The sequence below is a fragment of the Prunus dulcis genome, chromosome 6, assembly GCF_902201215.1.
Source record: "Prunus dulcis chromosome 6, ALMONDv2, whole genome shotgun sequence".
Lineage (NCBI taxonomy): Eukaryota > Viridiplantae > Streptophyta > Magnoliopsida > Rosales > Rosaceae > Prunus > Prunus dulcis.
In genome coordinates this window covers 4865836-4878668 of record NC_047655.1, presented here as the reverse complement: position 1 = coordinate 4878668, position 12833 = coordinate 4865836, and the positions used below count along the sequence as shown (strand labels likewise).

At 37.9% G+C, this 12833-nt stretch overlaps 2 protein-coding genes across 3 annotated transcripts; one reads left to right on the top strand and one right to left on the bottom strand.

The window, feature by feature from the left end:
* The first annotated feature begins 2941 nt into the window (after positions 1-2941).
* On the top strand, positions 2942-5046 carry LOC117630887 (probable protein phosphatase 2C 24). The gene is made up of 4 exons (XM_034363726.1): positions 2942-3604; positions 3697-4005; positions 4204-4309; positions 4405-5046. The coding sequence occupies exons 1-4, from the start codon at positions 3140-3142 to the stop codon at positions 4728-4730; spliced, it is 1206 nt and encodes a 401-aa protein (XP_034219617.1). The 5' UTR covers positions 2942-3139; the 3' UTR covers positions 4731-5046.
* Positions 5047-6256: 1210 nt separating this feature from the next.
* LOC117630888 (methylsterol monooxygenase 2-2) lies at positions 6257-11032 on the bottom strand. Of its 2 annotated transcripts, XM_034363729.1 has the most exons (7): positions 10739-10978; positions 9303-9440; positions 8215-8360; positions 7934-8053; positions 7616-7828; positions 7436-7516; positions 6257-6591 (listed from the first exon to the last, which is right to left on the bottom strand). In XM_034363729.1, the coding sequence occupies exons 1-7, from the start codon at positions 10766-10768 to the stop codon at positions 6510-6512; spliced, it is 810 nt and encodes a 269-aa protein (XP_034219620.1). In that variant the 5' UTR covers positions 10769-10978; the 3' UTR covers positions 6257-6509. The 2 variants fall into 2 exon arrangements, with proteins under 2 accessions (XP_034219620.1, XP_034219619.1); XM_034363728.1 differs by having other exon boundaries at positions 7436-7828; positions 10739-11032.
* Positions 11033-12833: the final 1801 nt, after the last annotated feature.

Genomic DNA, 12833 nt, shown 5'->3' with positions numbered 1-12833 from the left:
AATAAAAAGATTGTTTCATGAATTTTCCTCTTATAGCATCAGAAATTGAATAAATTATGAACAATTGTAATCATATCATGGAACTAAGTTTAATTTCTATTTTACATATACAATGTATTATCATATATTTGATGAGAATTTTTTCATTTTTTCATCAGTATTAAACCGATAATCCCATCAAAGATGTATATGATTAGGGTAAATTGAGTAATAAACTGCATATTTGGGCCTTGAGCTCAAAAACGGATTAATGATTCGTCATTTCGAAGAAAACGGCGTCACAAGTCAAACTTGCCACTTTCCAATCACATATGGGTTTTTTTGGGTGATTGATGTCATTTAATAGCCAAAAACAACATTTTAGTTTTTGAGGGAGTTTTGGGAATTTTTTATTATTATTCTTTTTGGATTCCTAGGGTTTCTTGGACTTGAGGTAGTATTTATACCAACTTTAGCTAAGGGTTTAGAGTTATTATCCCTATTATCATTCAATAAACTTTGAGGTTTTCTCAATTATGGTGAATTTCAAGCTTTGGTTTTCTTAAACTAACCATTTGATTGCCTTTCTTATTATCATGATGCGTCGAGTAGTGAGCCGTTCATCAATCTAATGTACTGAAATTAGTTTCCTTCGTTTCAAATCAAATTCTAGTCTTCGCAGTCAACCAATCAAATGTACATATATAACATGCCATTCAAACTCGACCCAACACAGACTCAATTCAAACTGTCACCTTAATTAGATTCTTTAAACCAATTCTATTGGTCATGATAATGTATATATCCTTCCTGACCACAAAAAAAAAAAAGAAGAAGAAGAAGATAATGTATATATCCAAAATAAGTAAATAAATCAAATAAAACAAAGCACTGGGGCGCCTGATATATTTTTGACATGTATATTCTATATAGTATACAAAACTTTGACTCTACGTAAAGATTGCAACCGATTTATCCACAGTGTTTCTCGTGTACCATTTATTATGTGAACTTAATCAAACTTGGAAGCAGGGAAGTCAAAGAAGAACAACCCTAACATTCCAACAATAGAAGCTCTGAAACTGAAGTGGTTGTCCCGCCACACTCCACAGCTCTAACAATTCGAACCTTAGTGCCTAAAATAGTCAAATCCCAATTTCCCATTAATTCTTTTTTTTTTTAAATTTTTATTTCCGACCAGAAGCAGCAAATATTTCCAAAATTTTAATCCACTGCCAGAAAGAGACGCAAAGTGTGCTAATGTGCCGACGCTCTAGTTTCTGTGTAGAAACAGAAATGCATGCACAGAGAGAGAGCTAAAGGACGCTTTGCTTTGACTGGCTACCTCATCTCTCTCTCTCTCTCTCTCTCTCTCTCTCTGTGCATTGCACGACATAAACAGAGCCAACTGTTACGCATCCCGAGCTCTGAAAACTACACGCCGCTTCCTACAATCCTCCGCATGTGTCCTTTTTTCAGCACACCCTAACACTACTCACCCCACCCAGCCCACCACGTACCCCCCCTCTCTGCACCCAGACCCAAACTGTTCTTCTCTAATCTTCTTGCCCATCACGTCCTACGTGTCGTGACCAGGAAGACACGTAACATTGCATGCATCACGCTTCCCCTTAAGACCCTCCTTGCCACGTGTCATCCGTTCAAGACCCATGCATAGCAGAAAAGAAAGAAGCAAACCACCCTCTGAGTTGGGTTTAGCTTTTTAGGGTTTCGTCAGAGAGGGTTTGGTGTGGTTAACCATACAGGCTGTTTCCTTTGGGTGAAGAAAACTAGGGTTAGATTACTTCATGCGTTTGCCTTGTTTTCTACGTGGCCCACTCAAGTACAATTAGGTGCCAGCAAGGTTTTCCACGTGGAGGTCTCTACTCAGAGGTTTGAGTTAAGCCCTCTTTGGTCCTCCCAACGGAACGTACTGTGCCAGCTAGCTCTTCGCCACGTTCCTGCCTAACTCAAAATTGAAGGTCCCCACCTGTTCGTTACTCTGAACACTAACTATTTTTAATCACTTAAACACATCTAACTTCAATGCAATAAAGAACTGTTATCTAATTTCACCAAAGGTATGAGAAATATGTTAAATTCAGAGAGATGGGTCAACGGTCTATTATTAATAGTATCGATATTGTCTTCAATTTAATTATCTATAAAACTCAATAAGTGTGAGATTTTATCACAAAAGACCTTAGTAATATTAATAATAAAATCATTCATTATATATTATATTATATTTAATCAAATTTTCGAGACTTGTATTATTTAACAAAATACACCTATAATACAATACACGGAGAAGTAACTGTCACTACCAAGATTTAATAATTTCGTAGCGAAAAAAGGTAAAGATTAAATAAACTTGAAGATGAAAAATAGACGTTGTAACTGAATATGCCAATGCGTGAAACGTGTTCCCAGCCTTAGATGAACGAGTGGTGATGAGATTTCGCCACGCGTACTGACTGAGACAGCATCCCTTAGATATCCCAGGAGGGGTCAACGACGTAGACACCTGGGCCAACCCGTCAACACACACCCCTCTACGTAGAGCGCTCTGATTGGACCACACGTCGCAAGCTCCACAGAAAGATATAACTTTTTTCAAAAATCCAATCTCGCATTCGAGGCCGGGACACATGGCAACACCTCATCAAATTTCAAACGGAAAAAAGAATTAAACTCCAGACAAAGCACAAGATCACATGCGTGTCAGGAAAGGAAGCCCACTCCGATCTTCAGTGTCGATTTTTGATTGGGCCACGTCTCTTTTACTCCGCAGAGTTAGCTACACGTGTTTTGTTTTGACGGACGAGATAAGAGTTGAAGAGAGGGATCAACGGTGATAAATGAACAAGTTTGTTTAGGCAGAGTAGCACTACGTCACACATCATTTCGCCTGTCCGGTCTGCCCGTGGCGACCACGGGCAAGAGCGAGAAAGGAAGAAAGAGAGAGAGAAAGAGAGTTGCAGGTCTCTATGTAAAAAGCTATTGGTGGGCCCATGGCCCATGGGAGCTGCCTTTATAAGCTTCACTCATGAGCGCGCGAGCCTTCCCTTACATCTTTCTGCTTTCAATTAAAATTAAAAAAAATTTCATTTTATTTCGCGCAAAAATGGGATTAATTTAGATGAATTAAAATTTTGAAATGGCGGAGATCTGCTGCGGAGTAGTGAGCGAGAGTGACACGTCATCGAATCCGTGCGAGCAGAGCTCACGTGCCGCAAGGCGGAGAAGGATGGAGATCCGACGGTACAAATTCGTCTCCGGCGTGGCCTCACCGCCAGAAAATGCCGAGAAACGCAAGAAAGTCGAGGCCTGCACTACGTCGGTTTCTCGCGACCTGGACAACGCCTTGGAGTGTTCCGGCTCTTCCGACGAAGAGAAAGTCGTTGCGAGCCTGAAGATTGCGGCCAAGTGCCGGCCGTCCACTTCATCGAACATTCCAGAAGCTTTCAGTGAGCTTCCGAAGTACGGATTGGCTTCCGTTTGTGGAAGACGACGAGATATGGAGGACGCGGTGTCCATACACCCATCGTTTTGCCGACGCAGCCGAGAAACCGACGGGAAATTGCATTACTTCGGCGTCTACGATGGCCATGGCTGCTCTCATGTACCTACCAGAGTCCTTTAGTCTTGTATTCATAAACGACTTCGAATTTGTTGTCCTTTGATTTTAATACGTCGTTTGGATTTTTTGTTTAGGTGGCGACGAGATGTAGAGAGCGGTTACATGAGCTGGTGAGAGACGAAGTGGAGAGCATGGAGGAGTGGAGGACCGCCATGGAGCGAAGCTTCGTGCGAATGGACAAGGAGGTGGTTGCGTGGAGCGAAGGCGGCGGTGGGGTGAGTCATTGCCGCTGCGAGCTTCAAACGCCCGAGTCCGATGCTGTTGGATCCACGGCCGTCGTCGCTGTCGTCACTCCCGATAAGATCGTTGTTGCCAATTGTGGCGATTCTAGGGCCGTGCTCTGCCGAAATGGCAAGGCGTTTCCTCTTTCAGTTGATCACAAGGTCGATTGCCTTCATTGAACGGTTTAAAATCTGTTTGGTTGCCGAGAAAATTTGGAATGCTTTTTAATCTGAGAGGGCAGCATTATATCTAAAGAGGAAAATACGTGATATATGCGAGTCCACTTTATTATAGTGAATTTCCCAATTCGGTTGATTTTATTTTTATTAATTTTGTTTTGGATGTTATTGTTCGAACAGCCGGATCGTCCAGACGAGTTGAAGCGGATCGAGGCGGCGGGTGGCCGGGTCATATACTGGGATGGTCCACGGGTTCTCGGAGTTCTCGCCATGTCAAGAGCCATAGGTACGTGAGGAACTGTTGAAGATGAACACAATTATTCGGAGAGGAGGTCGTACGGCAAGATTTTAATTGTCGTTATTTTGTAAATTTTTTTGCAGGTGACAATTATTTGAAGCCGTACGTGAGCTGCGAGCCAGAGGTGACGATCACGGATCGGACGGCGGAGGACGAGTGTTTGATATTGGCGAGCGATGGCCTGTGGGACGTGGTGTCGAACGACACGGCGTGTGGGGTGGCGAGAATGTGCCTGAGGGGGAAACGACTCGCGGCAGCGGAGGCGGAGACCGATGGGTCGTCGTCGTCGTCGTCGGACAGGGCGTGCTCCGACGCTTCGATGCTGCTGACGAAGCTGGCATTGGCCAGGCACAGCACTGACAACGTGAGCGTGGTCGTGGTGAATCTGAGGCGTAACACGTGTCCTTGAATTTAGGGTTTTTTGTTTGGGGTTGGAAGTTTAGGTTTGGGTTAATCCTATTGGGTCTGGTAATGGGTCATGGGGTTTTTGGGAAAATGGTAAAAGTGGAGGGGTCTGTTTGGTAATGGTAATGGGTCATGATCAGCAAAGTTGCGTTTTGAATGGAAAATCTGTTTCCTAAAAGCCCAACGTAAGTTTTTAGTTGTTTCCAAAAACGGGGTAAGAAAATGTAGTTTTTCTAAGCCGAAAAGCTATCCAAAAAAAAAAGGTTTGGAGCTTTATCAAGTGAATATGGTAGTATTATTGGTTTTGGTTTGTGTTTTTTTAAATTAATTGCACTTCATTTTTTCCTTCCTTTTAAGAAAAATTTACCTTCATTGTATACTGTATACAAATAAGGTGGGTTTGAAGGGAGCTTGAGAACCTGGTTTGGTGAATTTGGAGGGTTTGAAACTCAGCTGAAGAGTAGAAAACTCGTTAATCTCTACTGCTTTCTATCAAACCCCTTCTTTTCCGTCTCTTTTCATTTTACCGACAATCGGGTCATACTATTTTTGTGCGTTTAGATTATTAGCGTGAGGGAAATAACTTGGGATTTTAATAAAAATCGGAATTTCAAAATTAACACTATTCCCATGTTTGGATTAGAAAAACAAAGAAATCTAGAGTTTTGGATTAAAAATAATAAAGAAATTTAGAAATTTAAATTAGTTATTATTTTATAAATTCTAAAATGATAAATATTAAATTTTGTGTTTAAATTAATTAGCTAAATAAATTAATCAAATAAGAAATTTTATAAATTTTAAAACATTAGTCGCACGTGCTTCCGTATGAGAGGTTTTTTAAAAAAAAAATTTAAATTCATTTTAGAATTAATAAAGATAATGGGTAATTCTGTTTCATAAAAATAGAATTCATTATTTATTTATTTTTTAATATTAAAAAATAAATTTATCATATTATTCTCATTTAATTCTTAATGTTTAGATTAATTAATGATATTTTCTGATATTTTGAATATTTCACTATTCTCTACTTTTTTCGCAGACATGTAAAATTGAAAAAGATAATGGGTAGTTGTGTTCCATAAAAATAGGATTCATTATTTGATTTTTCTTTTAATTTTAAAATTTTTAAATATGAAAAAGTGTGAAATTACCATATTATTCTTATTTAATTATTTATTTTAATTTTTAATACTTGAATTAATTAAGAACATTTTTTGATATTTTGAATGTTTCACCATTCTCTGACTTTTTCTTTATATATTTCATATTTCATCATCCAAACACATTGTAGTAGGTTTTTCAGGGGGAGTCAAAAGAAAAGAAATAGAAGAATAACAAATCTTGAACATATACAGATATTGATCAATCATTTCAAAATGTTATCCCTTATCTTTTATAAATTCTTATATCTTTAATGGAATTAATTAGTTAATAAAGAAAAATACAATCTTTTGCTGATTTAGTGAATTCCAAATTCCATGACTCAACATAAGATTATTATCACCAGAGGGGCCAAAGAGAACGTTGGGGGAAGAAGAAAAATGCAGCATCTTCATTCATGTTAGGAATAGGAGGGCACAAATGTCTGCATAAAGCTTTCAACTGATTCCGCATTAACATAAGCTCTAAAATGAGAAAAATAAATTAAACACAAAAAAGGTGGCTGCATACAAAGATTAGGTGGAGGCAGAAACGGAGACCTCTTCAGCACTGCCCTTAAAATCAAAGAACCCATTTACTAATGTCAAGCTAGTTTATAAAATTTCTGGCTCCCATGTCACATTTCCTTGCCGTCGTCTTCAACTCCAGTTTTCTTCAGTGCCTTCAACTTTCTGTAACCGGTATCGGTTCCAAAGATCCTGAAAAATCATACAAAAGAGAGATGACACTATGAGACATGGTTGGTATACTTCAGCAGGCATTGCTGCCTCTGTTGGTGTTCACTTATTTACTTAATTAAGAAATTAGATTCTTATATAAACTAATAGCAAGATGAACTACAAGTTCAACTAGTGGATTATTGCCAAAGGTGTGTTCTCCTGTCCCTTGTCCCTCGTCCCTCGTTCACCAAACCAGTTTCTCAATCTCCCTTCAAACCCACCTTATTTCTCATGCGGACATGCCCATCCAGATCCTTTTTCTTCAAACACGTATTCAATGAAGGTAAATTTTTCTTAAAAAAGAAAGGAAAAAATGAAGTGCAATTAATTTTTTTTAAAAAACAAACCATAACCAAAAGCTGCTAGATTTTGGAACCCAAATTCATCCACACAAATGAAAAGGATGAGCCTTGAACATCTCAAACTTTCAACGAAGACTTTGGTCTAACCAACAAGACCCATCCGCATACTGAAAACGAAATCAGGAGCTTGTGCATCTCAGGGAAATAATATTTCATATATTTTAGGCGAAAAGAGCAATTTATAGAACTTGCTAACAGAACAGAACATGTCAGCCATAACAACTAAGTTCATAAGATGAACAAATATTGGTTTCATGTTAGATTAGTAACACTATATTCCATGGAATATATTCATTTTTGAAAACAAGGAACTATCAACTGACAAAAATGATGAAACATTAATTCATAGTCTGATCCAAGTATTTTTCATAAATAATTCAGAGATAATCTGGCAATCACTATAGTTTACACTACAGTAGAAAAATTCCTAATGCTTTAAGCAGCAGATGCTAAAAGCTTACCTGTCCATGTAAACAAAAGTTGATGAATAGTTGCCAGACTTGGTATAAAGCAAACGGTGATGATAGTCATGAAAATCAGCACTGGATGATAAAAGAAAACCATTGCAGAAACAAAGGAATAAATTAGCACATATTGTATACACACTGCTAAAAAGGACCGCTATAGAAAAGTACACATACCCTCCATACACAGGTAAGAAGTTTGAGAGGCTCCACGGGAAATGGTAACCACAATGTGCCTCAACTGTCTCGAGCACTCTAAGTACCATCCATAACCACAGAGTGATCAGATGGGGCCCAGTGATGGCAGGACCAATAATGGTGGCAAAGCCAAGGAACAATATCTCAGCCGGGTGAGCATATTCAGAAGTCAGTCCAAAAGGCGTAGCATATCTGCACATGTTTTGTTATACCAGTAAGAGGTCCAAAATGCAGCTCACATATTACATTATTCAAAACTGTTAACACCGAATAAGTTCACTTAGAAATCTCACTTACTCATGATGGACACTGTGCACATGCTTATACAACCATTTTGTATGCAGAACCCTATGTCCCCAATAGAATACAAAATCCTCTAAGATGAAGTAGAAAATGATCTGTGTTGAAACAACTTTCCTGCCAAACCAAATGCAGAATTACAGAATTATGCCTTTTCAAAGTCCAAATGTTCAAAAAGGTAGAAAAAATTGTGGCCTTCATCATTTGAAATGATAACGGCATCAACTTCCACAATGTCTGAGAAAATATGCTTTAGCATATAAAGAACCTGAAAATACCAGGACGGCAATGGAAGACTACTGCGCATGCCCATGAATTTGAAGACAGGATAGGAAATGATCATAACTGGCAGATTGACACAAAAATGATACAGCAGTAGGCGAGTAATACATTTCTCCTGAGCTGCAGGGCTGTTATTTTTTGTCTGCAGAAAACTAGAATCAAGTTACGGCACTATTTTTATAAGTTCTATTGAAATGCCAATGGGGCAGCACCTATGTCCATAAGGGTAAAAGGTACCAAACAATCATTAAATATGTAAAGAGAAAGAAAATTGTCATGAATCGACAACAGAAGTAGCAAAAGCCCATCTAGTCCATTCAAACAGCTTTCTCAAAATAGTTCCTCTCCCTGAGAGCGTACTCCTTCCCATCAGCTTCTCTGCTCCATTGAAAAATACCAAAAATACACACAATGAAAATTCCGTCCATACTCTTCTATTCTGTTTTGGGCAACACGACGATGCCAACTCTTAATACATCACTGCCCAACTAGGTATAATCCAGTCACCCCAATCACAGAAATAGATGGCCCTTTACACCCATACATGTGAGCAGTGCAATTTAAAACAAAAGATGACTCAATACCTCCTCTGCCAACCTAGTCCCTATCCCAAAATAACAACTATTAATCAAAATCCTTCCTCTTGAACCACAAACTATCAAGTGCAAGAATCTTATAAGCTGCAGTTCATGTGTAAAAGGCTAGCTCTAGAGCCTCACCTATCCCATAAGCTTCCCCCAAAGGAAACAAAACTGTGATTGCTGCAATAAGGCCCAGTAAAAAGCTTTGGTATCAAATTTCTTCCCAAAACATAAAGCCCGACCCAACTACGTAGTCTCCATCACCTTTTTCAACAAATCTACAACTAACTTCATCCCTGATCATTGAGATTTCTACTAAAAACTAGATTCCAAGACACATTTGTGTCTACAATCTCCAATGTTAAACAGAGCTGGAAAACATTTTGGCTGGCATATAGCGCTAGTCAGACAAATCTTTGAGGAAGAAAAAAATACTTCCTGATCTGAAAAAAAAAAAAAAAGATGAAAATAATTAACTACGAGCCGAGTCAAGAGAGATGAACCTGAATCTTGTACTTGTTCAGCCATCCTGCCCTTTCAAGAAATATAAAAGGGAGTCCAGATAAAAAGAAAACACTCTCATGGAGAAAGAAACTTCCTAGACATGCCAGTTGAAAGTCGTTGAAATTTGTGATCAGATACTGCACAGTAAAGAAAGAAGAATTTCACAAAGTAAGGAAAATATTAGATAACAATAGAGACAATTAGGAGAATTAAGAAGGAAAATTAATCATTCCTGACCAGAGGAGTTTCTAGAGAGAAATCAGTTGCATTTTCCTTTCATTTGAGAACATTTAAAGGTAACATTCACACACCAAAGTTACAAAATTGTTCGATGGAGATGAAAGCAAGGACCAACCGAGAAACACTATGATGACACCCGCCTATGCATCGTTTAATTGAAAGAATGAAAAATATTTTCCATCATTTAGAACCCAGAGTATGATGACCCCCGCCTATGCATCGTGTTGCTCCTAACCTGGACTCAGACCCCAGTCCATGTGATCCAGGGTCCCAAGATTCAATAGAAAGGACATTGGAAGTTTGGAAAAAGGAGTTTGGTGTTGCATGAAATAAGAAACAGATATACATTTAGGTACAGTTATTAGTCAAAGAAAAGAACAGTGGAATAATACCATTTCAAACTATATTGCTTCACATCCAAGAATCATATAGCTAACGCTTGTTAGACCACAAATTACATGAACCCGCTTAGGTTTGAAGAAACATAATCATAATAAAGCACCTACAAATCCTCACCTGATGTCAATCTTGAACACCTAATGCTGCCTGATGTCATTACAATGGAAAAGGACAGGAAAAGAAAAATAAAAGGTAACCAAATAACCACATTACTTGAAAACAGTAACCACAATATCCAAATGCACTAGGTACATCAAATCATTGCGTTATCCCAGGAATCGACAATAACATTTCAATCCAATTATATTGCTTCACACTCGAGCATCATACGACTAACACTGCTTGACCACAACTTACACGAACCTGCTTCTTTTTGAAGAAACATAATCTTAATAAAATATCTCCAAATCGTCAGCTGATATCAATTCTGAACACATAATGCGCCTTACTGTCACTATTCCTCATCCAAATTACATAAAGAAATAGAAAGAGAAAGAAAAGAACCACCCAGTGACCTCATTACTTAAATTCAGTAACAACAATATCCAAATGCACTAGGCAGATCAAATCATTACGTTATCCCACAAAAACAGAAAAACCAATCACACCAATCACAACCCACATGCCTGCATTATAAAAATATACACATATAGGGGAAAAACACAGTAATTCAAAAGCAAGCAACACCCAACAAAAAGATCAAATCTGGGTTCAAGAAACCATTTTTGTTATTTTAAAAAACCAGTAAAAAGCTATGACCACGGTATAAAAGTAAAAGGATTGAAAGAGGAAGTACCCTCCAGCCAGATTCGACGAGCGAAGCCATGAAAACGTTTCTGAGGGATGGAAGAAGCTGATATCTGAGAAACCAAGAAAATGTGGTCGTGGGTACAACCTGGAAGGTGAGCTCTGCTCAGAAATGCACAAGAACTACCCCACGAGATGAAAGATTGAGACAGACTGTCGAAAAGGGAATCTGGGCTCTTTAAGATTTGGGCCCCTTGCTGCTTTATATACCCAAAATTACCAATGAAGCCGATGCTGACGAGCGGAGTTCAGAGAGTGCACGTCTGCCTGCCAGTTTGGATTCTTTTGATTCTTTCTGTTTTTCCCAATCTGCCCTCTTTTCCTGTCAGTTTGATTTTTTATTTTTATTTTTAACCCATTGATGATTTGGTTTTACTTGGGGTAGGATAGGATCGCATGGCTTGCAGTAATTATCTGAATTAGCTGTAATTCAAGTGGGATAGGCAGCTTCTCCAATTTTCAAATTTGGCACCTCTCTCAATCAACCAAAGGAATAGCCCGATAAATTACATTTTAAACCAACTAGTTTTTAGTTTAATGATATTTATTTTTACACGTAAATGAATACATTTTAATTTCTTTTTATCTTTATCGCATCTGGACTTTTAGTTTGAACTTTTATAATTTCAGAGAAAAAAATTAGGATTATGGGCAGATTAAGTTATCTTTAGATAATAGGTTAGTAGGAGTAGCTATAGCAATTTTATCCTTTCAATAAGAGAAGAATAAAGTCAAGTTGAACTTTTGATTATAGGTGTATAGATAATCGTGGGCCTCTTTCGTGGTCACTTTCGAGATTTGACGTATAGCTCTTATAGTAATTGATTTATGTTGGGTGAAGAACTACACGTGTTCAAGGAATTAACCGTAACGTTTACAAGATGCGATCTCTAGGATGGTGAAAGATTTTGATGTAAATAGTGTCCATTTGGATGATATGATTCCAAATTTAGTGATTAGATATTATAAGGTAAAATTGTTGGTTTAAACTATTACAATTCAATGTATAGCAAAATAAATGGATTTTAAATTATTGCTAGTATATAGTCATTTTAAATGTGTTACATTTAGTTATTTCGAGTACATTGAATCTAATGTTTTTCTCGATTTTGTACCAAATTTAACTTTATTTTCATATTCAAATCATTTTCTTTCAAATTCCTCTCTCCAAATCAAGCATAGTAATAGTATACCGTACTTTTGGAAATGTAGTTATTATTTAATAGATCATTTAGCTTATTATGCTCATAAGAAATCCAAAAGTACAAGTTGGCATTACCTTGTGCTGTGGCACCACCTGTACTTTTTCAGGGCCGGATTTGTGTACTAAATTATATTTATAGTGAACAGTGAGGTAAGCTTGTTTTGTAACTTTTATATATAAAGGCGTCCTTTCAATAATCTTATTTAAGAGATTCCTCAATGAAGACTCTATATATATATATTATATTACCATTTTCCACTCCATAATATACCCATAAACTTTACAGTATGCACATCAAATCAAACCCCTAGGGAGATTGCATTTGGAGAGGGAAGATGGCAAGTTGGACAGTAGGCAGCAAAATTGTAACAATGATGGCTCTCGAGCCTCTCTCTGGAAGAAGGTAGAGACCGTCTCTTTGATTTCACAGATTAAATAAAACTTGGATTTATAAAAAATAAAAATAAAAACACACACAAATATAAAAGAAAAGGGACATGTTGCCACCTAAAAAACAGATCTTAGACAGATTTGGTAAAACATATAATATCATGCCCACAGTTTCTTTATTTGGATCCCCACAGTGGGAGATGAGCTTTCATTTTATCTCACAGGGTCACTTTTAGGCGTGGAAAAAATGACATCGTACCAGTTCCTTCACAATACCACCCCTCTACTTTTGCCTTAAAATCATTCCCAAATCTCACCCCCACTGAAAAATAGTTCATCTCTCCCCTCTCCTCTTTTCTAATGGAGGGCCTCCTACCCTTACTATACAGGACTATCCTTCAGTATAGAGCTGGTGAGCAACCAACCCCCGCGGAGTCCTGGTACTGTGAATTGCCTGCAGTGCCCTACGTCCCACTTCCGGCGGATTCAA